We start from the raw sequence: 23,369 nt of genomic DNA, 5'->3' as shown, positions 1-23,369 counted from the left end.
ACTTGCCAGGCCGCAGCCAGGACGCTGGGCCACGCCCCCTCTCGCCTTTCCTGGGCAAACGCTCCGGGATAATATGTATATATATTGCTGCCCGATAAACGGGCTTTTCAGAGTGCCTGAGTGTTTGGTTTGATTAAAGCAACTCGGATGAATTCCAGCTTTTTGTCGCGTCCATTCTTCCGATCGACGTGGGAGCCCCAGCTCCTTCAGGGTCAGGATTTGGGGAAGGTTTTTCTTCCCAAAACTTTCTTCCTAGTGGAAAATCAAAAGGGAAAGGACTGACAAAAAAAAAATATACAGTCATGTGAAAAAGTAAGTACACCCCATGTAAAGTTTTGACTTTTTCAACATATTTCAACATACAGCTATTTGATCTTCATTTAAACAATACTGACAGATAAAGGTGATATAATATAACAAATATTATGAAACCATTTACATTTTGTAGTCCATTGTATAATTGAAATAAACATAAATGCAAATTTTGCATGTGGAAAAAGTAAGTACACCCTTGGCTCTAATAAATGGTATTGCCCCCTTTGGCAGAAACAACCTCAAGTAGGCGTTTCTTAAAACTGTCTACCAGTCTCTGACATCGACTGGGAGAAATGTTTGCCCACTCCTCCATGCAGAATTCTTTCAGCTGTGCGATGTTTGAGGGGTTTCCTGCATGCACAGCTCGTTTCAAATCCCCCCACAACATCTCGATGGGATTTAGATCCGGGCTTTGACTTGGCCATTCCAGAACCCTCCATTTCTTTCTTTTCAGCCATTCCTTGGTGGATTTACTGGTATGTTTAGGGTCATTGTCATGGTGCAAGGTCCACCTTCGGTTGAGCTTTTACTTTCTGACAGATGGCCTCACATTATCCTCAAGCACCCTCTGGTACAATGAAGAATTCATCGTGGATTCTATGATGGTGAGCTGCCCAGGCCCTGATGCAGCAAAGCTGCCCCAAACCATAATATTTCCATCACCATGCTTTACAGTTTGTATCAGTTTCTTGTGGTCAAATGCTGTCTTGGTTTTCGCCAAACATGTCTTCTGGTGCTGTGGCCAAATAGCTCTACCTTTGACTCATCTGTCCAGAGCACATTGTTCCAGAAGTGCTGATCTTTGCCTATGTGTTCATTGGCAAACTTTAGTCTTGCCCTGATGTTCTTTCTGGACAGCAAAGGTTCCCTCCTGGCACACCTCCCATGTAGATCAAATTTGTGCAGCCTCTTTCTAATGGTAGAATCGTGCAGATTGACATCAACAGTGGCAAGAGCTACCTGTAGGTCCCGTGATGACATTCTGGTGTTCTTAGAAACTTCTTTCAGCATCTTGCGGTCTGCTCTCGGGCTGAACTTGCTGGGGCGGCCTGGCCTGAACAAGTTGGCAGTTGTTTGGAATCTTCTCCACTTGTAGATGATCTTCCGGACAGTCGAATGATTGATTTCAAATTGTTTGGAGATCTTTTTTAATCCCTTCCCAGACTCGTAGGCATCTATAACCTTCTTTCTGAAGGCCTCAGAGAGCTCTTTTGATCTAGGCATGGTGACGCCGCACACTTCAACAACAAAGAGTAAACCAAACTAAATGTCTGAGGTTTAAAGAAGAGAGGTTCCTCCAAGATCCTCTCTTATGATGTTGTAATCATTTTCACCTGAGCTGGTGCACCTGATTCTAATTTTAGGTATTTGAAGTAGTGATAAATGTAGGGGTGTACTTACTTTTTCCACATGCGAAATTTGCATTTATGTTTATTTAAATTATACAATGGACTACAAAATGTAAATGTTTCATGATATTTGTTATATTATATCACCTTTATCTATCAATATTGTTGAAATGAAGATCAAATAGCTGTATGTTGAAATATGTTGAAAAAGTCAAAACTTTACATGGGGTGTACCTACTTTTTCACGTGACTGTATATATATTCTGTGGGATTCCGCTATTCGCGGGGGAATCCGTGAATTGTGAAACCCTCGAATAGCACGGCATTGTTTCAATGGAAAAAGGGGGGATAGGCTCCCGAGTTATGAAAATCCACAAATAGAGAGGAACAAGCCACGAATGGTGAGGCAAAATCCGCGAATGGTGAGGCAAATCCAGAGAATGTCAACGATAATCCACGAAGGTTGATGAAAGTCCTGGAAATGGCGAGACAAAACCCACGAATGTCGATGAAAATCCGCGAGGGTCGATGAAAATCCCATGAATGTATGCCGCGGCATTGTTTCAATGGGGAAAAGGGGATAGGTTGTAGGTTCCCGGCGGTTCCTGATTCATAGAGGAAAAGTTTTAAAGTTTAAAATGTTTTCGGCCGCAAATGCACATGATTACAGTTTCACAAAAAATGCGTACAAATAAAATAAAAACAACAACACCAGGTACCATTTCCAATTTATTGAAGGAATGTGCTTACAGTTTATTAAAAGTGGTTCAACATACCGTATCGTGAAAGTTAAAAAAACACACCATCATGTAGCGTTTAAAATTTTTATTTTACAAACACACACAACTTTCAATGATGATGATGATGGTGATGATTATGATGGTGATGAATTAAAATTCCATGATTTCCTCGAACTTTGAGGGCGACCCAAATAAATGATGGTGCAGCAAAATCGTGCACTAAGGGAGACCCAGGAGAGGTCGGAGAAGGTGAGGACGCTGGTAAGAATGCTGGTGTGGATGCTGAGAGGAACGCTGGTGAGAATGCTGGTGACCTTGAGGTGGAAGGAGAAATGGGAAATGGGGAGCTGCCTGACAGATTGACCAACATTTCGATGCAGCACTTTGTACGGGAGCAGCGCATCATCCAAGCCCCTCTTGAACTTGAGGTACCTCTCCATGACTGGGTCAGCGTCATGCACCCTGTCCGCAAGCACCTGCATGTCTTGCAGCAACTCGCCAGGAATTGGACTGAGGTTGGACCTCGGCACCTCTTCCTCATCAGTGCCTGCCTCCTCCTCCCCGGAAACCTTTGGAATGGCCTCCAACTCGTCCTCGATGAGCGGGTTTCAGGAATGGTTCAGCATCATGGTTTACAACATGAAGTCCCTCGTCTCCTTGTTGTCCTCGATCCATATTCTGAGAGTCTTCTCCATCCTTTCCATGTGGACATTCCAGACATGGCTGACCATCTTCGTACTCGATACAGTGCTCGCTGAAACTCTTTCATGAATCGCCTTCTCCTTCTTTCATATGTAGCGAACGGTGGATTCGTTGACGCCGTAATGCCTGCCAGCAGAGGCCGCACTCTCTCCTCTCGAAAGCCGATCGAGCAGCTCAACTTTCTGATTTGGACACATCACTTTTTTTTTTGCCTCTTGGTAGTCGACACATCTCCGGCACTGGTCTTGCGCTTGGGAGCCAAGATTGAACGATGACCAGAGTGAGAGTCAAAACCGCAGGTCAAAGCAACGGGACGAGAAGAATGATCAAGATCCACGACACAGGCTGTATATGTAGGAAGGCGAGCATTGTGGGTAGCTGCGGGAGGTACTCTGCCCATTTTTTGTGGGGGATGTTATCGGATGATGGCACCAGTGTTGCAGGTGTGCCATGAGTGTTACAGTACTTCCATAGGCTGCCAGGAAACTAAAATCTTGTATCGGAAGAAAGGATGTCTTCCTTTCTATCCATATTCAACCTATCTGCTAATTTCAATAATAGACTTAATGAAGCGTTTGCATTCTATAATTTGCGGGGTTGACTTGTTTTCGTCACTGATTGAACATCCCCCAAAGCGTTTTCATTGTGTAAGATCTCGGATGATGCTTTACCATAAATTGCAAACTGTAATCGATTTAATGAAGGATTTGCATTGTACAATTCATGTACTTGACTTGTTTACACATCTGGTGGGATATCCCGCGACGCTCGCTTATAGTGCGGCTAAAGTTTGCGCCCAAGAAAGCCATGAAAACGCAAATCGCACAGCTGTGAATGTACTGTAATGTATAAGCAGGTCATGCTCGCAGATTGTATAAGATGTTTGTATAAGATACGTACGTCCAGCTGCTTTATGCATGGCTGGTGAAAGATGGGTTTTATAAATGTGTCAAACTCGCGGCTCGTGAAAAATTTTTTTTTGCGCCCCTGAAGAACCGCGAATTCGCAGACCACTTTACATGTCGCATTTTATCAACCGCGAATAACGCGGGTTCCGCGAATGGCGGGGTCCGACTATGTGTGTGTGTGTATATATATATATATATAAATTAATATGAGTTCCCAAATGATAAACTTCAATGCAGGAGGAGGCCATTCGGCCCATCAAGTCTGTGCAACAGTTGCCAGTCTATAATGGCCTGCAAAAGTATTCACCCCCTACCAATAATGACAAATTTAAATATATTATGTAGAAACAATTTTTACGTCCACCACCAAAGGTGGATGGAGGCTAGGTTTTCACCCCTATCTGTCTGTTTGTCTGTGAACAAGATATCTCAAAAGGTTGTGGATGGATTCGGACGAAATTTGGCACAGAGGTAGCATGTGTGACAAGGACGAAATAATTAGATTTTAGTGAAGATCCGGATTCGGATCCGGCTGGAAGAATATTTTTAAAGTGATTCTTCACCATTGGGAGATAGGGCCAAAAACTATACATATAGCAGTATATCTCAAAAAGTGGTGGAAGGATTTGGACGAAACTTGGTGGACCGGTTGGGTGTCTGGTGAGGACGATTCAATTCGATTTTGGTGAGGATCTGGATATGGATTCGGATATGAGAATTATTTAATTTTTAAGTGATTCTTCACCATTGGGAGATAGGGCCAAAAACGATACATAGCAGGATATCTCAAAATGTTGTGGACAGATTTGGACGAAACTTGGTGGAGAGATTGTGTGTGTGATAAGGAAGAATAGATTCAATTTTGGTGAAGATCCTGATTCGGATCCGGCTCGTATAATTTTTTCAGTGATTCTTCATCCTTGGGGGATAGGGCCAAAAACGATATATAGCAGGATATCTCAAAAAGTTGTGGACGGATGATTTTGATTAAATGCGATTCTATATTGTGATTTTCTCGTCTACTCTAGGATATAAAACGTAAACTGTTCACCTGGCGGAGGTATTCTCTCTACTGAGTGCCGTTCTAGTTCCAAATGAACTTGTTTTATTCATAACTGAAGAGATCAAACTAAACATTGTTATAGTTGAAGGAGGTAACATGCCAGAAAAATCTGCCAAAAAATTGTACAAATCAAAATTCACTGATTGCAAAAGTATTCAACCCCTCAGGTCGGTACTTGGTGGAAGCCCCTTTTCAGCAATGACTGCTATGAGCGTTTTGGGGGTAGGTCTCTGCCACCTATGCACAGTGAGATGGTGAAATCTTTTCCCATTCTTCACATGAAAATTGCTCGAGTTCTGCCAAGTTTGATGGCGATCGTCGATAGATTGCAATCTTCAAGTCTCACCATAAATGTTCAATTTGGTTCAAGTCAGGACTTTGACTGTGCCACTCAAAACATTTTTTTCTTCTTATTCAGCCACTCCGGTGTGGGTTTAGCTTCATGCTTCAGATCATTGTCCTGCTGAAATGAAATGAAACATGGGTGGGTTTTCATCAAGGATTCTCCTGTACTTTGCACCGTCCATTGTGTCTCCTATCCTGACAAGCTCGCCTGCCCATGCTGATGAAAAGCAGCCCCAGAACATGATGCTGTTTTTTTGGGGGGGTTTTTGCATACAAGATCGAGGCTTGTGTAAGAGCTAAAATTAATCACAAAAAAAAAACAAAGGGACACATAAAACATATAATAAAGGAAGCGGGAGCCAAGATGGGGAGAGAGAGGGAAGCACACAAGTACAACAGTACAGAACAGGGACATCGGGAGATCTGTGGGAGGGAGAGGGCTTGGGGGAGGAGGCATGGGAAGGGGACAAATTCATGGGAGAGGTATAAAACACATGGACACTGCTAGGACTTCCAGGAAAGAAGTTGGTATTTCAAGAAAGTGGATCTGGGGTGAATTAACGGGGGTAGAAAAGATCAAGGTTTTGGATGATAAGAGATGGTGGTGAACAGCTGTTTTGAAGACCTGGAGAGAAGAGTGGGGTTGAAGAGAGTGAGAGAGTTTGTTCCAGAGGCGGGAGAAAAGGGGAATGAAAGAGTGAAGGTGAGCAGAGAGTCTTGATTTTGGCAGTTTCACCAGAAGAGGGTTGCTGGCGGATCTTGTGCGACCTGTAGGAATATTTGGGAGACAGAGCACAGACAGAGCTGGGGGAGCAAGGCCAGAGAGGAGTCGGTAGAAGACAGAAAGGCCACAACCTGCCTGCGGTGAGTGAGTGAAAGGCCCTTGGAGTTAGCTTCATCGCAGGAGATTCCAATGATTCTGAAAGCTTTGGTTTCAACAGCGTGAAGCCGTGCTCGGTGTGAGGCAGGAGCACCGACCCAGAGGGGGGAACAGTATTCCATAGAGCTGCGGATGAAAGCCTTGTATGTGGTGAGGAGCTCATGTGTGCCAAGGAAGGACATTGCACGATGGAGAACGCCCAGTCCTCGACTGGCTTTGGAGGCCAGATTTGAAATGTGGTTTTCCCAGGAAAGATCATGGCAGATAGTGAGACCCAAAAGCTTGAATGATTGCATTTTTTTTTTTTAGCTTTATCACTTTGGAGTAGTTTGTATGTTAAGTTTGATTTGGGAAATATGGGGGACTTTATATGTTAAGTTTGATTTGAAAGCATCATGAAATAAGTTAAGGTGGCATCAAAATATGAGAACTTTGGGGGAGAGTGAATACTTTTGCAGGCCACTGTCTGGCTGTTTGTCCATCCTCTATCTAATCTGTATCTATATTTTAATTGAAATACTGAATGTCAAGCAAGGAAGTAGCAAGTACCAGTTTTTAGTCTCTCATAAGACTCGGCCAGGGTTCGAACTGCTGCCCTCCCAGACTCAAAGCAATGCTCTAATCACTACCATCACCTAGGATTCAACCAATGGAGCAATGGTGGAGGTGGGGTGCATTTGTTGAAGGTAATTAGTTCTTTTTTTATACACCCATATACTATAGGCTGAAGGTGATGTTTCTTCCATCTCTGCTTTGTTTTGCAGGATGCCATGTTGCACTTCCCTAGCCGACATTGCCCAGTAGTTGGTCCAAATGGTTCTCCAGTTTATGGTGCACTGCAACTGTGGGCATCAGACATTCTCCCAAGGCATTGTCTCTTGAAGCTCACCGATGAAGAGGTCAATGAGCGAACGTTCTCAACGCTGGTGTTGCATCCAATGCCAGATGCCCAAGTACTGGTGAATGGACTGCAGGTGCAGCCAGGAGTGCAGACTGTTGTTCGACCTGGAGACCTCCTTGCTTTTGGCCAACATTACATCTTCCTGTTTAAAGATGCTGGTGGTGAGGGTTCATTGTCATCTGCAGATTTGACCCATATATCAGACAATGTCTTCAGGACAGAAGCCAAGAATGACCCAAGAACAACAACCCTGAACTGGAATGAGCAAAGGGCTGGCGGATTATTGCATCCGTACCTAAAACCCCGTGATTGGACTCTAAAATCCTTATCAGAACAACCCTTGGTGCCATACAACCCTATGTTTGAAGACTTACTGCTGCAGAAAATTGTGGGGTTAGTGGGAACTGGTCACTCACCTGGAGATGACTCTGTGCTGCCTGCTCGTTTGATCTGTCTACTCATGCGTCATGCTTCAGATTCTTCTACGCCCAGGGGCCTTCGAGGGTTTGTGCTGAAGGTCTCGAATTTGCTTCAGGCAGTCGCGTGGGTGAGTAAACTGTTGAGCATAGAGCAGCGGTAGCTAATCAGACTGGATTGGGGTGGGATTTAAGATGATGCCTGTTATTGAGGTACTAGCGTTACGGGAAGGAAATACTTGAGATATGAATGATGGTTTAATTTTGTCACGCCAAGCCCTTAATCGATAATATACATCATTTCAATGAGTAAGTCTGATTCAGATCCTGGATCCCAGTAAACCTCACGTGAAGCGGCCGGCGACAAGGCAGAATGTCTCAGCTCGGTGTTTGCTGTTTAATTTTGTGTATCCTACTCGTATCGCTCTGTCCCCATATCACCCACTTGCAGCAAAAGTCTATTGAGATTTATTATTTTCACCCGATAAAGTGGAGAAAGTTATGTACAGCCTCAACCCTGCATTGGTGATGTGCCAAGATGACATCAGTGCCCATATTCTCAAATCCTGGTCTGGCAGTCGTGATACTCCTCTTTCTGCACTCCTCAAACTGTCCTTCCTCCACTCTCCTGATGGCCTGGAAGTCGGAAAACATCACTCCCATCCAGGATAAGGGTGCATGAAAACAGATCCTTTAAAGCAGTGGTTCCAAACCTTTTTTCTGTCGTTTCCCCCTTCAACCAGTTCAACCGTCCGGATTTCCCCCCACCCCCACTTATATATATATATATATATATATATATATATATATATATATATATATATATATATATATATATATATGTATATATATATACATATATATATATATATATATATATATATGAACAAGGAAAAAAGTAGCCAAAACACAAAATTTATTCGCTTAATAACATAAATAACATAATAAATAACATAAAAATATAGCAGCACACACACACCCACACACTCCTACACATACATACAAACCTACAAGTTTCCCCCCTGGAATCCTAAAATTTCCCCCAAGGGGGAAATTTCCCCCAGGTTGGGAAATGCTGCTTTAAAGTATAGCGTTCGACGAAGCTTGGTGTTGGTTTAATGGTTAAGGTAGCTGGCATTACATCCTAAGGTCTTGCGTTACAAAAGCTTACTGGTAATGGAGGCACTGCATCAGCGGCTCAGCCACACCTCCAGAAAATAATGCAGCCAAGCAACCACAGGCTGCATACAATAAATCCATAAAAAATATACACCAGTAAGCTTACTTCCTTTTTAAGCAGAGTTTTGAAATCCATACTGTAATTTCTACTATTGTCAAGACGTCACTGTTTACAAATTTGTCTGATCTGTGACTAATCAGTTTGGATTCTGTTCCAGTCACTAAAACAACTCTGGGCTGCTGTTCCTCTCTCTGCAATAGTCAGAGGCCCTAAGTCCCAAACAAGAGATCAGAACCTTCTCCCTGGAGATATGTTGGGCATTTGACATTGTCTGGCATCCTGCTCGACTTTCCAAGTTGGTTGCCTGCATCATACAAGGCCTTAATTCCTGAATGTTCACTTCCTCCACTCATGCAGCCATTGCATTGCTGTCAATAGAACCCTCTCCTCTCTCCTAGTAGAGGCTCAAATGCGCAGTGTTTTGGGTGCAGACTTGTTACTCATCTACATAAGCAACCTTGCCTATGCTCTGGAAAACCATCTATTCCTTTTATCAGGTGACTAGCCTGGTGTTGGCTTAGCGGTTAGGGTGCCGGCTTGGGTGCCGAGGATCCTGAGTTTGAATCCGGGTCGATCGTTGAATTAACGCCAGGGGGGTTGACTCAGCCTGTCATCCTTCCGGGGTCGGTAAATTGAGTACCAGCTCGCTAGCAATTGGGGCACTGCATCAGCAGCACCAACGCGCCTCCAGAAAAATGATGGAGGCGCATCCACAGGCTGCATACAAAACAACAACAACAACAACATCAGGTGACTCCATATTTATTATGTTGTACAGTAACCCCATCCAACTGACAGGCAGACAGAAGCTGCTGATCAGGAATTGATTTAAGGCTGATCTGATAAATGGACCATGTTCTTCAATTTTTGAAAATTCCAGTCTCACCCTGTCACTCCAGAAGTGTCGTCAAATCTTCCCACCAATCTATTTCTTTGGTCAGCCACTTAAAGAGGTTTGGTCTCTGGAACATTTAAGCCTCACCATCAGGCATGAGCCCTCCTGGGCTCACTATATAGCAAAGCTGTCCACTATTCAGCACATACCCATAGACACCCGCATCCTCAATCATTCCAAGTCTTTCCTTGAAAAAGTAGAATTACTCATAGCCTACAAGGCCTTTGTCCATAGCTTAATGGAGTATGTACTGTTCTCCCCTTTGGGCCCCAGAAGCACATCTGTCTCACCTGGATTCTGTGGAATGTTAAGCACTCAACATTATTGGAATGTCTTGCGATCAAAGCACAAGGTCTGCTAACCTCACATTGCAGGCAGAGAGGGAGGTTTTTTTGCTGTTATGGGGTTTATTTCTACAATTCCCCCCCTCCCCCACCCGCCCCCCCCCCCCATTTTAATAGTACCACAGAGTTTCTTAGATCCCTAGGAGTACTAAACCACCATTTATAAACATATATATATATATATATATATATATATATATATATATATATATATATATATATATATATAGCCCAATTATAGACATTTTAACATTTTTCACTCAAACTCGACCAAGGTTTGTCTGATCAGAACTAAATTGTCCTCTCTCGTAGACCCAGGTCAAGGTGCATGTATGCTTAATTTACAACATACCCCTCTGGGTTAAAGGTCAAGGTAAAATGGCGGTCTGAAAAAAAAAAAAAACGTTTTTGTCATTGCTCAATTTTGCCAATGCGGAATCTCAAAGACAGCTTGGCCTTCCAAGATGTTCTTGAATCATAATAGTAGCCATGCACTGACCTACTGACCTACCTGACTCTTACCCACAGTTTTATTATCCCAGTTAATCCTTTCAAACCCAACCCTCTTATTTGTTGGTTGCAGTGTTTCCTTTCCTCCTCTCTCTCTTTTCTGATTTGTTCATTCACTTGTCCATTGTGCCCAAGAGTTGTTCTGCTGCCCTACTGTCAGTTCCTATCCTCCGTCACCCGTCACCCGTCACCCTGCACTTCCATGAGCTTCAATCTTGTAAAGAAAAACAATGACATTGTGGGAGCTTATATTGACAGAGTACACTCAACAATAAGGTCATGCCATCCTCTTTTCATTCTTTTTTTCAGAATGCAGTGTCCAATTTGTCCAGCATGCAGGACATTATTGATAAATGCCCAAAATAAATTGTAGATGAGTCCACATTATGTCGTACAGTATCTTGCGACGGCCTTGATCTCATGTCTGAGATATCATGTCTGGACATGATCTGTATCGCAAGGGAAATTCTTGCACCTGAACAACAACAACCACAACATGCATTTTAATGCCATTTTCCCTGCTCGAGCGGGGGTTAGCCTTGCGGTCCCCATGACAATCTTCTCCATTTTGCCCTATTTTCTGCATCTCTCCTTGTTAACCCCCTTGCCTGCATTTCTTCTTCCACCATCTTTAGCCAAGTCTGTCTCGGTCTTCCCCGTCCTCTACTTCCCTCTACATTCATTTCCATCACTCTTCTCAACCAGTCACTTTCATCCTTCTTCAACACATGACCAAACCATCTCAACCTGTTCCTCTTCACAGCATCAATCACAGGCTCTATTCCCATCATCTTTCGCAAGTCATCATTTGTCTTCCTCTCTCTCAACGATACTCCACACATCCACCGAACCATTCGCATTTCCACCCTTTCCAGCCTTCGTTGCTGCTCTACGTTCATGACCCATGTCTCGCTCCCATAAATCATAACACTTCTCACACATGCAGAATACACCTTTCCCTTCAGCTTCAACGACACTCCCCTCCTCATCAGCACGCCAATCAGTTCCCGAAACTTCTTCCATGCACAGCTCACTCTTGGAACCGTTGCCGAGTCTGATCCACCTTCTCCATTTCATCTGAAACCATTTCACCTTTCTTTCACATTCCGCATGTTGCAAATTCTTGCACCTGAACGTTAACGTATAATAGCAAAGCTCCTCTCGACAGGTCCATTTACCTTCTCTATAACAGGAAATGAAGCAGGACATGTCAAATGCTTTGATGCAGCTCTGAATTCTACATGTCTGAAGCAAGTTATTATTGTGGAGTACAAGCTGGAAAGATAAAGCCTTTTGTAATTGTAACCATAGGAAACTTGAAATGCAATGTCAGAAATGGCCTGGCACATTGGTATTTCGTGATTTTAAAACTCTTTTTCCCATGTTCTTGTTCTCAATGCTCCCTCCCCCCAAGCCCTCTCCCTCCCACACTTCTCCCTGCTCTCAAATGTTGTGGTTGTGTGCTTCCCCTTCTCTCCCCATCTTGTCTTCCGCTCCCTCTTTTTGTATATTTTGTTTGTCTGGTTGATTTGTTTGTGAAATAAATGTTAGCTCTTTCACGAGCCTCGATTCAGTATACAAAAAAAATAAAAAATGCCTGTATGTCCTACTGCCCATGAGGTTCACACCTTGTCGATATGTCACTATTTCAACATTTGTCTTGTTTTTCGGTTTCAGGAGCAGACAAGAGAGCTCCGGGATGCTCAGAGGAAGTAAGTGTTATTGTTGAGTTCTGTGTACCAAGTAACAACTGGAAAGCATCTGAAAATGCAAAGCTCGTCTGCATTCGTTTGTATTCAGACGTCTTCTTCTTCTTCTTCTGTATGCTCAAAATAAAGAAAACAGTTTAAGAAAATACAAAATGAAAATTGATGATTTAATGCAGCTTTGACCTTTGAGCTTTAGATCTAAAAAAATAATCAGCTTCTAGCTTTTGATTGGTGAATCAATTCTGTGACCCAATATGCAAATTCTTAAAATTTCGGGTCAATTGGATGAAAATTGCCGATTTTATGCAACCTTGACCTTTGACCTTTTCATCTAAAAAAAAACCACAGTTTGCTTGCAGCTTTTGATTTGGGAACCAATTCTGTGACCCAATATGCAAATTCTTAAAATTCCAGGTCAATCGGATGAAAATTGGCGATTTTATGTGACGCTGACCTTTGACCTTTTGACATTTTGACCAAGTTATTAATTTTTCACCCACAGCTTCTGGAATGCCAGTCCGATCACCTCACTACTTGGCTACCACTGCAGCTTGAGTTGTTAGTCTGGGCCCACTGCAAGTTGACTTAGGGATTACCATTCTGGCGTTGAGGCCTTTTGTATTCGCTAACAGAAGATAACATCCATTCTCTGTTTGTAATTCCCATCATCATGTCTGTGTATACCTGGCCTTACCGAGGTACACTTTTTGATTTGTTTTGAATGCAGAGTGGAAATAACCCTTGAGCAGAGGTCCAGTTCCTCATGTGCCAAGTTCCTGCAACCAGCAACCATTTGGCTGGGGAATGTAGCCGAGGTCATGAGTTTCCTGCACAGCGAAGGTCCAGCTTTGGCCACCGGGAATGCTGAAGAGGTGCAGACACAAGGTGTGTTCCCACAAGCACAATGAGTCGCCGGATTTTGCCACTGGAGCAAAAGATATAAGTGTGTTGGAATATCACCCTGCCTCGATCCTGTGTTTGTCTGTCTTAGATGATCAAAAAGGTTATAGTGCAACGATGGCCATTCAGGAAGCTGCCTCACTCCTTGAGGAAGTAGTTTTGTATCTGTTCCAGCAGACTGCCCTGTATGTTTGCAAGGTAAGCAATGCTCGGACCATACATTGCAAATGCTCTTCTTAAAATTTTCTTTTCTTAGCTGGGACTCTCTCACTGGCTCACGAGAATCGGATGATTTCTGAGGGTTACAGGTAAGATGATCAGTCCTAAACCAAATCTTGCTCAGAAGCCACGTGATTTGCATGAGCCAATGAAAGAAACAATGGAAAGGCTGTTTATCCATGGAAAAAACAAACGACGCCATGCGCCATTTCTGACCTAATATAGGCCCCACACCCCTTGTTCTCTACAAGGGGGTTGCACTTGGCTTGTTTTTGCTTGGCCTAAATTTCACTGCATATTTCCTGCTTAAATTTTTATCATCCTTGCCTTCTAATGTTCTAAAATAGTTTCTAAATCTGCTGCAGTTATTACTTCAAGCTTTGCCGGAGTTGCTTGACGGTGGATCGGAGGTTGAACAGGGGGATGAAACAGTTGTTGAGCATGAGGTGCATGAAAATGAGAGAGAGACTTTGGCCATCTTGAAGGGAGTCTGGAGTGCACTTGAATATGGAGGTGTTCCATCTGAACTCCGGGTCCAAATGCTAAATCACATCCTGTCATTTGCCAATGCGGTGTTGTTCAATTCCATCATGGAAAGAGGTGAGACCTTGAAGGGAATAATGGAAAATATAAAAGTCAATAAATTAATGAATGCATACAAAAAATCTAAATGTATGAAAATCCAATCTAGCCCATCATGCCAACTCACGCACTTGTCCCATCATTCATATGTAGTGCATGTCTTTTGCGATGAAGAAAATAGGCCACAAAAGGCTAACCGTTAAGCTATCGATGATTTATGCAGGCAGCTCAAAGGTGGGGTTCAAAAGGGGTTGCGTGAATTTTTTTAGTCTTTTTATTTATTAATATAATTGTTGTTTTTAGTGTTTTAAAAATATATTTTTTTTTACATTATTTAGTACACATCTCTGGCAGTTGGCAGCGCCGAAGGGTCTGGCAGTTCACTCAGGCCTACTGGCAGAGACTGCATGCTGTTCTGTCACTGCAGGATTGTTTTTATATCTCCCCCCCCCCCCCCCCACCCTTTGGCCCACTAATGATGCCTCCTGGGAATCTACCATTAAAACAGTGTGTTTGTACATTTGTACAGATGTCTGTCTCCCTTCATAACGACGATTTGAGTCGGGTTTTAAAGGCAAATCTTTCAACGTGAATGTGTGTTCACTACGGTCTATTTTGGAAGATAAAAAACTCGAAAACCATTTTCCATAAAAGAGTAACTGCATCTCTTCTGTTGGAATTGTAGACGGTGGCTAGTAAACCGAGTCTCATGCGCGGTGTACAAAAACGTTTTTTAAAATAAAAATAAGTACAAGGTGCGGGGAGGTGAAATTCATTGCATGTGATGAGCAACTCTTGCAGAGTAAAATGAGTGTTAATTTACGTCTGTAGGATGTCTAATACATAAAGAAGATATAATGTTACGGATTCGGCACTTATTATTATTGCTGTTATTATTATTATTGTGGGTTCTAAGTATTATGGGTATTGTTGTTTAAGGGAAATGTATATATAGTCACGTGAAAAATAAGTACACCCCATGTAAAGTTTTGACTTTTTCAACATATTTCAACATACAGCTATTTGATCTTCATTTCAACAATATTGAAAGATAAAGGTGATATAATATAACAAATATCATGAAACATTTACATTTTGTAGTCCATTCTATAATTTAAATAAACATAAATGCAAATTTCGCATGTGGAAAAAGTAAGTACACCCCTACATTTATCACTACTTCAAATACCTAAAATTAGAATCAGGTGCACCAGCTCAGGTGCAAATGATTAGAACATCGTTAGTGAGGATCTTGGAGGAACCTGTCTCATTTTAACCTCAGACATTTAGTTTGGTTTGCTCTTTGTTGTTGAAGTGTGTGGCGTCACCATGCCTAGATCAAAAGAGCTCTCTGAGGCCTCCAGAAAGAAGGTTATAGATGCCTACGAGTCTGGGAAGGGATTTAAAAAGATCTCCAAACAATTTGAAATCAATCATTCAACTGTACGGAAGATCATCTACAAGTGGAGAAGATTCCAAACAACTGCCAACTTGTTCAGGCCAGGCCGCCCCAGCAAGTTCAGCCCGAGAGCAGACCGCAAGATGCTGAAAGAAGTCTCTAAGAACCCCAGAATGTCATCACGGGTCTACAGGTAGCTCTTGCCACTGTTGATGTCAAAGTGCACGAGTCTACCATTAGAAAGAGGCTGACAAATTTGATCTACATGGGAGGTGTGCCAGGAGGAAACCTTTGCTGTCCAGAAAGAACATTAAGGCAAGACTAAAGTTTGCCAAATGAACACCTCGGCAAAGACCAGCACTTCTGGAACAATGTGCTCTGGACAGATGAGTCAAATGTAGAGCTATTTGGCCACAGCACCAGAAGACATGTTTGGCGAAAACCAAAGACAGCATTTGACCACAAGAACCTGGTACCAACTGTAAAGCATGTTGGTGGAAATATTATGGTTTGGGGCAGCTTTGCTGCATCAGGGCCTGGGCAGCTCACCATCATAGAATCCACTATGAATTCTTCATTGTACCAGAGGGTGCTTGAGGATAATGTGAGGCCATCTGTCGGAAAGTTGAAGCTCAACCGAAGGTGGACCTTGCAACATGACAATGACCCTAAATATACCAGTAAATCCACCAAGGAATGGCTGAAAAGAAAGAAAGAAATGGAGGGATCTGGAATGGCCAGGTCAAAGCCCGGATCTAAATCCCATCGCGATGTTGTGGGGGGATTTGAAACGAGCTGTGCATGCAAGAAACCCCTCAAACATCACACAGCTGAAAGAATTCTGCATGGAGGAGTGGGCAAAAATTTCTCCCAGTCGATGCCAGAGACTGGTAGACAGTTATAAGAAACGCCTACTTGAGGTTGTTTCTGCCAAAGGGGGCAATACCACCTATTAGAGCCAAGGGTGTACTTACTTTTTCCACATGCGAAATTTGCATTTATGTTTATTTAAATTATACAATGGACTACAAAATGTAAATGTTTCATGATATTTGTTATATTATATCACCTTTATCTTTCAATATTGCTGAAATGAAGATAAAATAGCTGTATGTTGGAATATGTTGAAAAAGTCAAAACTTTACATGGGGTGTACTTACTTTTTCACGTGACTGTGTATATATATATATATATACATATATATATATATATATATATATATATATATATATATATATATATATATATATATATATATATATATATATATATATATATATACAGACTTGGCATTTAATATGGAATATTTTTTTTTCTGGGGGTGAACTTACTTTTCAAGATGTCTTAGAACCAAAAGTTCATTGGAATTATGTTGAAATTATTCTAGATTTTGTTAATGTGACCTTTAAAAGAAACAAAAACCACATTTTACATTTCGAAACAAATAAATTGATCCTTGAAAGTGATGTAAACTGATATCGAACTCAATTCATGGACAGTACTGTGTTAAACTTCTGTACGTTTTCCAGAAGTATCTCTTTATTTGGCACATTAGCCAAATTTTTTTTTAACAAAAACAAAAGTTAAATCACGACTGGGATTACGGACAGTAAAATTACAGTTCAGTACTTCGTGTAACCCCCACGAGCATTCAGGAGAGCACGTACACGTCGAGGCATGCTGTTCACGAGATTTGCCAAGGTTTGGACAGTAATCGCTTGCCATGCAGTGACAATAGCCTGCTGCAATTCACGCACAGAGGTCGGCTGCTGGTCTAAGTGGTCGATTTGATGCGTTAATTCTGCCCACAAGTTCTCTATCGGATTCATATCCGGGGACATGGCAGGCCACTCCATATGCTCTACACTACGGTCAGCAAGAAAGTGTTGGATCATGCGAGCATGATGAGGCCGTGCATTGTCATCTTGGAAAGACAAAGTTTCCTCGAAAGGCTGCATGAGCAAATGGAAGCAATGTTTCTTCCAGAATGGCCCTGTACTTGAACTGGTTCAGGTTTCCATTCAGAACAACCAGGTCAGTTTTTCCCCCTGCATGAAAAGCAGCCCAAACGGTCACCCCACCACCTCCAGCTTGGACTCTTGGCACTATACAATCTTTGTTGTAGGCTTCATGCACTTGTCTGCACACTCGGACGCGGCCATCTTGACGATAGACCAGAAATCTCGACTCGTCACTGAAGATCACGTGATTCCAGTGTCCTGGCTGCCATTGACGGTGCTCTCTGGCCCACTGAAATCGGCGCTGGCGGTGTTGTCTGGTCAGGCATGGCTTTCTCAGGGGATGCCTGGCACGATAGCCTGCTTGAACCAGTAGTTGGTTGAATAGCCTTCTGGATACAGGCGCATTTGTCAGATGCTGCCACTCAGCCCCAAGCCGATTAGCTGACTTGGTACGGCCATTGCTGACTAACCGGTGCAGCTGGCGATCATCCCTCCTTGTGGTTCTACGGGGACGTCCTGGCCTCGGTATTGGAGTAGGGACACCCCTCTGAACATTTCGTTTCAGGATCTTTGACACCTGACCTTGAGTGATGCCATACTGCCAAGCAATAGCACGCTGTTTCATGCCGTAATTTTGTAAAGCCACCACTCCATGACAAACAGCATTGTCGAGGTGACGGACCATCTCCAGAGGAAGCGGCAATAACTTTTGGAGACGTGCAGCAGTTGTTTTCCACTAATACAGAACGCAACAACCCTTGTATACCCGACTGTGAAGCCAATCATCAAATGCACCTGTCTGTACATTTTGCCACGCTACCTGTGATATAATCCTGTTGTTGACTTCTTGCTGCGACAGACAATCAGTGACATGGTTCTTTTAACAAATAAATCACCAAAGTGTAAAAGAAACTCACCAGATTGATATACTGAGTTAAGAAAGTAAACCCAAGTCAAGAAAAAAAAATTATTCCATATTAAATGCCAAGTCTGTATATATATATATATATATATATATATATATATATATATATATATATATATATATATATATATATATATATATATATATATATATATATATATATATATACGTTATTATATCAGCCTGGTGTAATTTTATAGTTCACCATACAGACTAGACTCCGACAACCACAATGAACATGGAGAAAAAAAATAAAACCAGACAATTGTCTGAGATGGTCAGACACAAGATTGCAGCAAAGCATGGACAATCTCAAGGCTACAAGTCCATCTCCAGAGACCTTGATGTTCCTGTATCCACTGTATGCAACGTTATCAGGAAGTTTAAGGCCCATGGCACTGTAGCCAACCTCCCTGGATGTGGCTGCAAGAGAAAACTTGATCGAAGTTGCAGCGAAGGATTGTTCGAGTGGTGGAGAAAGCACCTCGATCACCTGCCAAACAGATTCAAGCTGACCTTCAGACCCAAGGTACGACAGTTTCACCTTGCACCATCAGCCACCAACTCAATGAAAAGGGGTTCTATGGTAGGACCCAGGAGGACCCCACTTCTGAGAGAGAGACATAAGCCTGCATGGAGTTTTCCTAAACACACCTGAACAAGGCAAGATCCTTCTGGGAGAATATCCTGTGGACAGATTAGATCAAATTAGAGCTTTCTGGTAAAGCACATTATCTCTAAGTTTACAGAAAACAAAATGAAGCCTTCAAAGAAAAGAACACCTTCCCTACAGTCAAACATGGAGGAGGTTCAGTGATGTTTTGGGATTGCTGTGCTGCCTCTGGCACTGGGTGCCTTGAATGTGTATGGAATCATGAAATCAGGAGATAACCAAGGCATTTTGGAGCGCAATGTTCATCCCAGTGTCAGAAAGTTGGGTCTCCATCGAAGGTCATGGGTCTTGCAGCAGGACAATGACCCCAAACACACTTCAAAAAGCACCCAGGAATGGTTCAAGACAAAACGTTGGACTGTTCTGAATTGGCCAGCAATGAGTCCAGATCTAAATCCCATTGAACACCTGTGGGGAGATCTGAAAATAGCAATTGGGAGAAGGTACCCTTCAAATCTGGTTGAACTTCAGCAGCTTGCACAAGAAGAGTGGGCCAAACTGCCAGCAGAGAGGTGTAGGAAGCTCAATCATGGCTATAGGAAGTGCTTGACTGTATTTATTTTGTCCAAAGGCCGTGCTACCAAATATTAAGTCGAGGGTGTCAATAATTTTGTCAATGCCATTTCTTTTTATTTTCTGATTTGAAAGGATATATTAAGTTCTGAATCAAAAACAAAGGTTCTATAATATTAACAGTGAAATAAAGAATTCTGGAGACCAAATGCTTTTTTTCAATTTCAACTTATTTTTGGAGAAAATTGTTGAGTTATTTGAAAAAAGTGCAAGGGTGCCAATATTTTTGGCCACGATGGTATTTGATGCCCCTCTCCACCCTGTAATTAGCAAAACATGCTAATCATTTGGGAGGTGTATTGGGAAGTAAGGGTGGGAGTTGTAATTTGTCAAATTTTAAACATTTTCAGTCCTTCATATTTTTTGTTTCCTTTTATTTTCACAACTCCCTTAATACAACTCCTTTTCTTCTTTTTTTCCCACATATGCGTTCCACCTGTTCAACCATCATGAAAGGACCTGAAGAGGGGTTTGAATACAAACCTGGTTTGCAGCAGGAATTGTCATCCATAGTAAGCTGGTGTCATACACAGGGACAGGGTCTTACTGCTCGCTCCGCCCTTGGGAATACCCTTTGTGTAGCAGCAGCTTTAGCAGCACCCCAAGAGGCCATTTTGGAGGTGGGAACCTCCTGAATTTGGAGCCGGATTTTTTTTCTTCTCTTTGTCTTTACGTTTTCCCTCTGGAAATGGCACATCCTGTTTTCAACGTTGACGTGCGCACTGCGATGTGCACAGGGAACGTGGACATCCATCCGGCAGCAACTTGAGGACCTGCACCCTGCACAACTACACGCATTGTTGACTTATTACAAGCTGCCTCTCTCTGTGAAACGGCCGAGTGCTTGGCTGCCCATCGCCGACGAACAAATCCAGGCTCTGAGCACTGGTAAGACTGCTTTATATGCACTCCCATGTGATATATATGTGCATGCTATAGAATGTGCTCTATTACAGATAGTATAGCAGTAGATAGTGATCATTTGTGTGTTTGGGGTGTGCTACCTGTGTCATTACTGACTCATCTGCCTTTTTTAAGTTCAGTTTTTAAGTTTTTAAAGATAGTTTGCAGAAGGGAATCCATGTAAGTGCTGGACAAGTCCAGAGCGTCACCATAAACATTGGGCATGTCATGACTTTGTCCAGGAGTCAATGCTTGAGTAAACAGAGAAATACAGTTTTTAGGGATTGATACTGATTCATTTGATTTCCTCTTACATTTAGTAAAGCCTCTCGTTTAAAAAAGAAGATACCTTTCTATAGGGCAGCCATACCGAGAGAAAGGAAACTGTCATGGACACTGTAATACCTAGCTAAAGATGATATCTGCATGGACTTTCCGAACAAGCCTTGTTTATAATCATTCCCAATGTATGTGCTTCACATCTACCAGGTGGTAAAGCACAACTACCTGCAGATATGCAGAAAACTAGGTCGAGCAATATTTGTTATTTGAGAGGGGTGTTGTGGTGCTTTTCCCTTCCACCAATTAAAGGAGAAGGTACCTCCTCATAGTTGTCTGTCAAGATGTGGTAGGTGGGCCTTGGACTGTCCCTGAGCCATGATTGGCTGGACGTCTGGATTGGTAATTGGTCTGCTGTGCCCAGGATGGAGAGAACACCCTTGGGCTTTGTTTGCTGGACCTCTCTGGGCAATCCACTCCCCCCATGACTGGAGAATGTTCGGCCTCGAGGGGGAGGGGTGGGGGGTTAGAGACTTGCCACAGGGTTGGGGTCTTTATTGTTGCCATTTCAAGAAACATTGTTATGTCCACCTTTCACCCCTGTCAGTTTGTCTGTGAGCAGGATATCTGCAAAAGTTATAGACTCAGACGAAATTTGGTGGACAAGTTGGGTGTGAGACATAGTCATAGATGAATTGATTAGATTTTGGTGAAGAGCCAGCTCCGGATACTAGAATTTTCGAAGTGATTCTTCGCCATTGAGTGATAGGGCCAAAACGATATATAACACGATATTTCAAAAAGGTGCAGACGGATTATGACGAAACCTGGTGGATGATTTGGGTAGGTGACAAGAATAAGCTGAATAGATTTTGGTTAAGGTCCGGATCTAGATTCAGCCTATCAGTGGGATTTAAAACGTAAACTGTTCAGCCTGGAGGAGGTAGGCCCTCTACTGAGCGCCGTTCTAGTAAACTTTGTATTGCTGTAGTACACTCACTTCTAAGCTGTCTAGTTTGGGTCCGAATCCTGGCCCAGCTATAAACTGTCATCCGGGTGTTTCACAAGCAGGGTGATTCTTCAATGTGCATCCTGTCTTAGTTGGTGGACGTTAAAGATCCCACCGTGTCTTTCATGAAGATTATGCGAGCTGTCACCGGCACCAAGAACAAATTACAAATTACTGCCCTAACCAGCAGGGGGCAATGCATCAGCGTCACAGCTATGACCTCAGCAATGATGCAAACCAGCAGGCACAGGCTGCACACGAAATGAATGAACAGTTGTTCTTGTTGTTGTTGTTGTTGTTGTTGTTGTTGTTGTTGTATAGCCCCAGACAGTTCTCGTGAAGAAGCCCAGGCACGAGGACAGCCGATTGATTTCCCAGAAGCGACCCAGAGATCCCCCACATCTAGGATGGGTGTACCCCTGCCTTCATAAAGTTAGGGCCACGTCAGAGAGAGAGAGAGAGAGAGAGAGAGACAGAGACAGAGACAGAGACAGAGACAGAGACAGAGACAGAGACAGACAGACAGAGAGACAGAAAAGAGAAGAGGAAAACGGCCGGTCCGTGGGGACCGCACGCTGCCCTGTCGATTCCGGGCAGCAGGGAAGAATGAGAAAGATTTGGCCCCTGACTTGCGTTGAGGGGGGGGGGGGGGGGGGGGTACAACCATCACTAAGAGGCATCCCTGATAGTTGTGAATGAAGTTGCTGTAGTTGCTGAAAGGTTCATTCACTGTACAATATTTCAAAATTGTTTCCTACTATTCTGAATCAGTCTTTTAGTGTAGCTTTCTTTTTCGTTTGAAGAAATGCAATTTAAAAGGTTTCAAATTGAGTGCATACAGAGGATGTGTTAACCTGATGTTTTGTTTCAAAGTCGGGCACTGGCATGCAATGGAGCATTTTTGTGCAATATATATATATATATAAATGAAGTTACTGAGTGAATGTATTTGACCTTTGACCGGCTCATTCCTCACATTTGCATAATATGCTGTGATATTAACTTGACTTCGCCTTTGTTACACCTTGCAAAACAATGCACAATGTCGTATAAAATGCCCACTTTAAAAAACTTGTTGAAATGCGTTAACTGTAATGTAATGTGGTCTGTTTCTGGTAGTGTTGTATTATTTTTTAACAGCAGAGTGGAGCATCACTGGAAACACTCAACTATCATGTCCTTTATTTATATACATAGTTACATATTGTAGGCAGTGTATTACAGAAAAATGGTTTACGCTGTCTAATCAAATGTGCTAGGTTTTTGCCAAAGAAGGCATTAGCTAATATGAGTTGTGGTGTTGACTTTGCTCAGTGGATATCCTGGTTGGGTTGGGAGATCACACAATGAATCTGAAGTCCCTGAAAGACCAACAATGTCCTGAGGCCTTGAAGACACCAAGCAATAACCTGATTTGCGCTGCCCGGGGACTACACAGGTTTCTGGAACGTCTCCAGGAGCTTATGGACGATCCTCTTAAGACAGAAGAATTAGGAATGGTAAGAAAATTGATAATTTAATTTATATCACAATTTGGTGGGGTTATGATGTGGAGTAGCTGTGAGACAATGGTGCTGAGGTATCAGACATAACTTTGATCTGCTTAGCTCATTTATTTGTGTCTGACAC

At 42.7% G+C, this 23,369-nt stretch overlaps 1 protein-coding gene across 3 annotated transcripts in view; it reads left to right on the top strand.

The window, feature by feature from the left end:
• The window catches only part of LOC137434058 (ras-associating and dilute domain-containing protein), a 90,149-nt gene that overhangs the window by 63,536 nt on the left and 3,244 nt on the right, over positions 1 to 23,369 (top strand). For all 3 annotated transcript variants that reach the window (XM_068126691.2, XM_068126694.2, XM_068126695.2), the window contains 8 exons: positions 7,067 to 7,750; positions 12,286 to 12,320; positions 13,045 to 13,202; positions 13,309 to 13,415; positions 13,802 to 14,036; positions 20,006 to 20,169; positions 20,287 to 20,437; positions 23,055 to 23,239. In XM_068126691.2, the coding sequence (XP_067982792.2) occupies positions 7,067 to 7,750; positions 12,286 to 12,320; positions 13,045 to 13,202; positions 13,309 to 13,415; positions 13,802 to 14,036; positions 20,006 to 20,169; positions 20,287 to 20,437; positions 23,055 to 23,239 (1,719 nt within the window). The remainder of the gene's footprint in view (positions 1 to 7,066; positions 7,751 to 12,285; positions 12,321 to 13,044; positions 13,203 to 13,308; positions 13,416 to 13,801; positions 14,037 to 20,005; positions 20,170 to 20,286; positions 20,438 to 23,054; positions 23,240 to 23,369) is intronic.

The sequence above is a fragment of the Myxine glutinosa genome, chromosome 10, assembly GCF_964187855.1.
Source record: "Myxine glutinosa chromosome 10, kmMyxGlut1.1, whole genome shotgun sequence".
Classification (NCBI taxonomy): Eukaryota; Metazoa; Chordata; class Myxini; order Myxiniformes; family Myxinidae; genus Myxine; species Myxine glutinosa.
The sequence above is the reverse complement of the archived record's forward strand: the minus strand, read 5'-3'. Positions and strand labels throughout refer to the sequence as shown.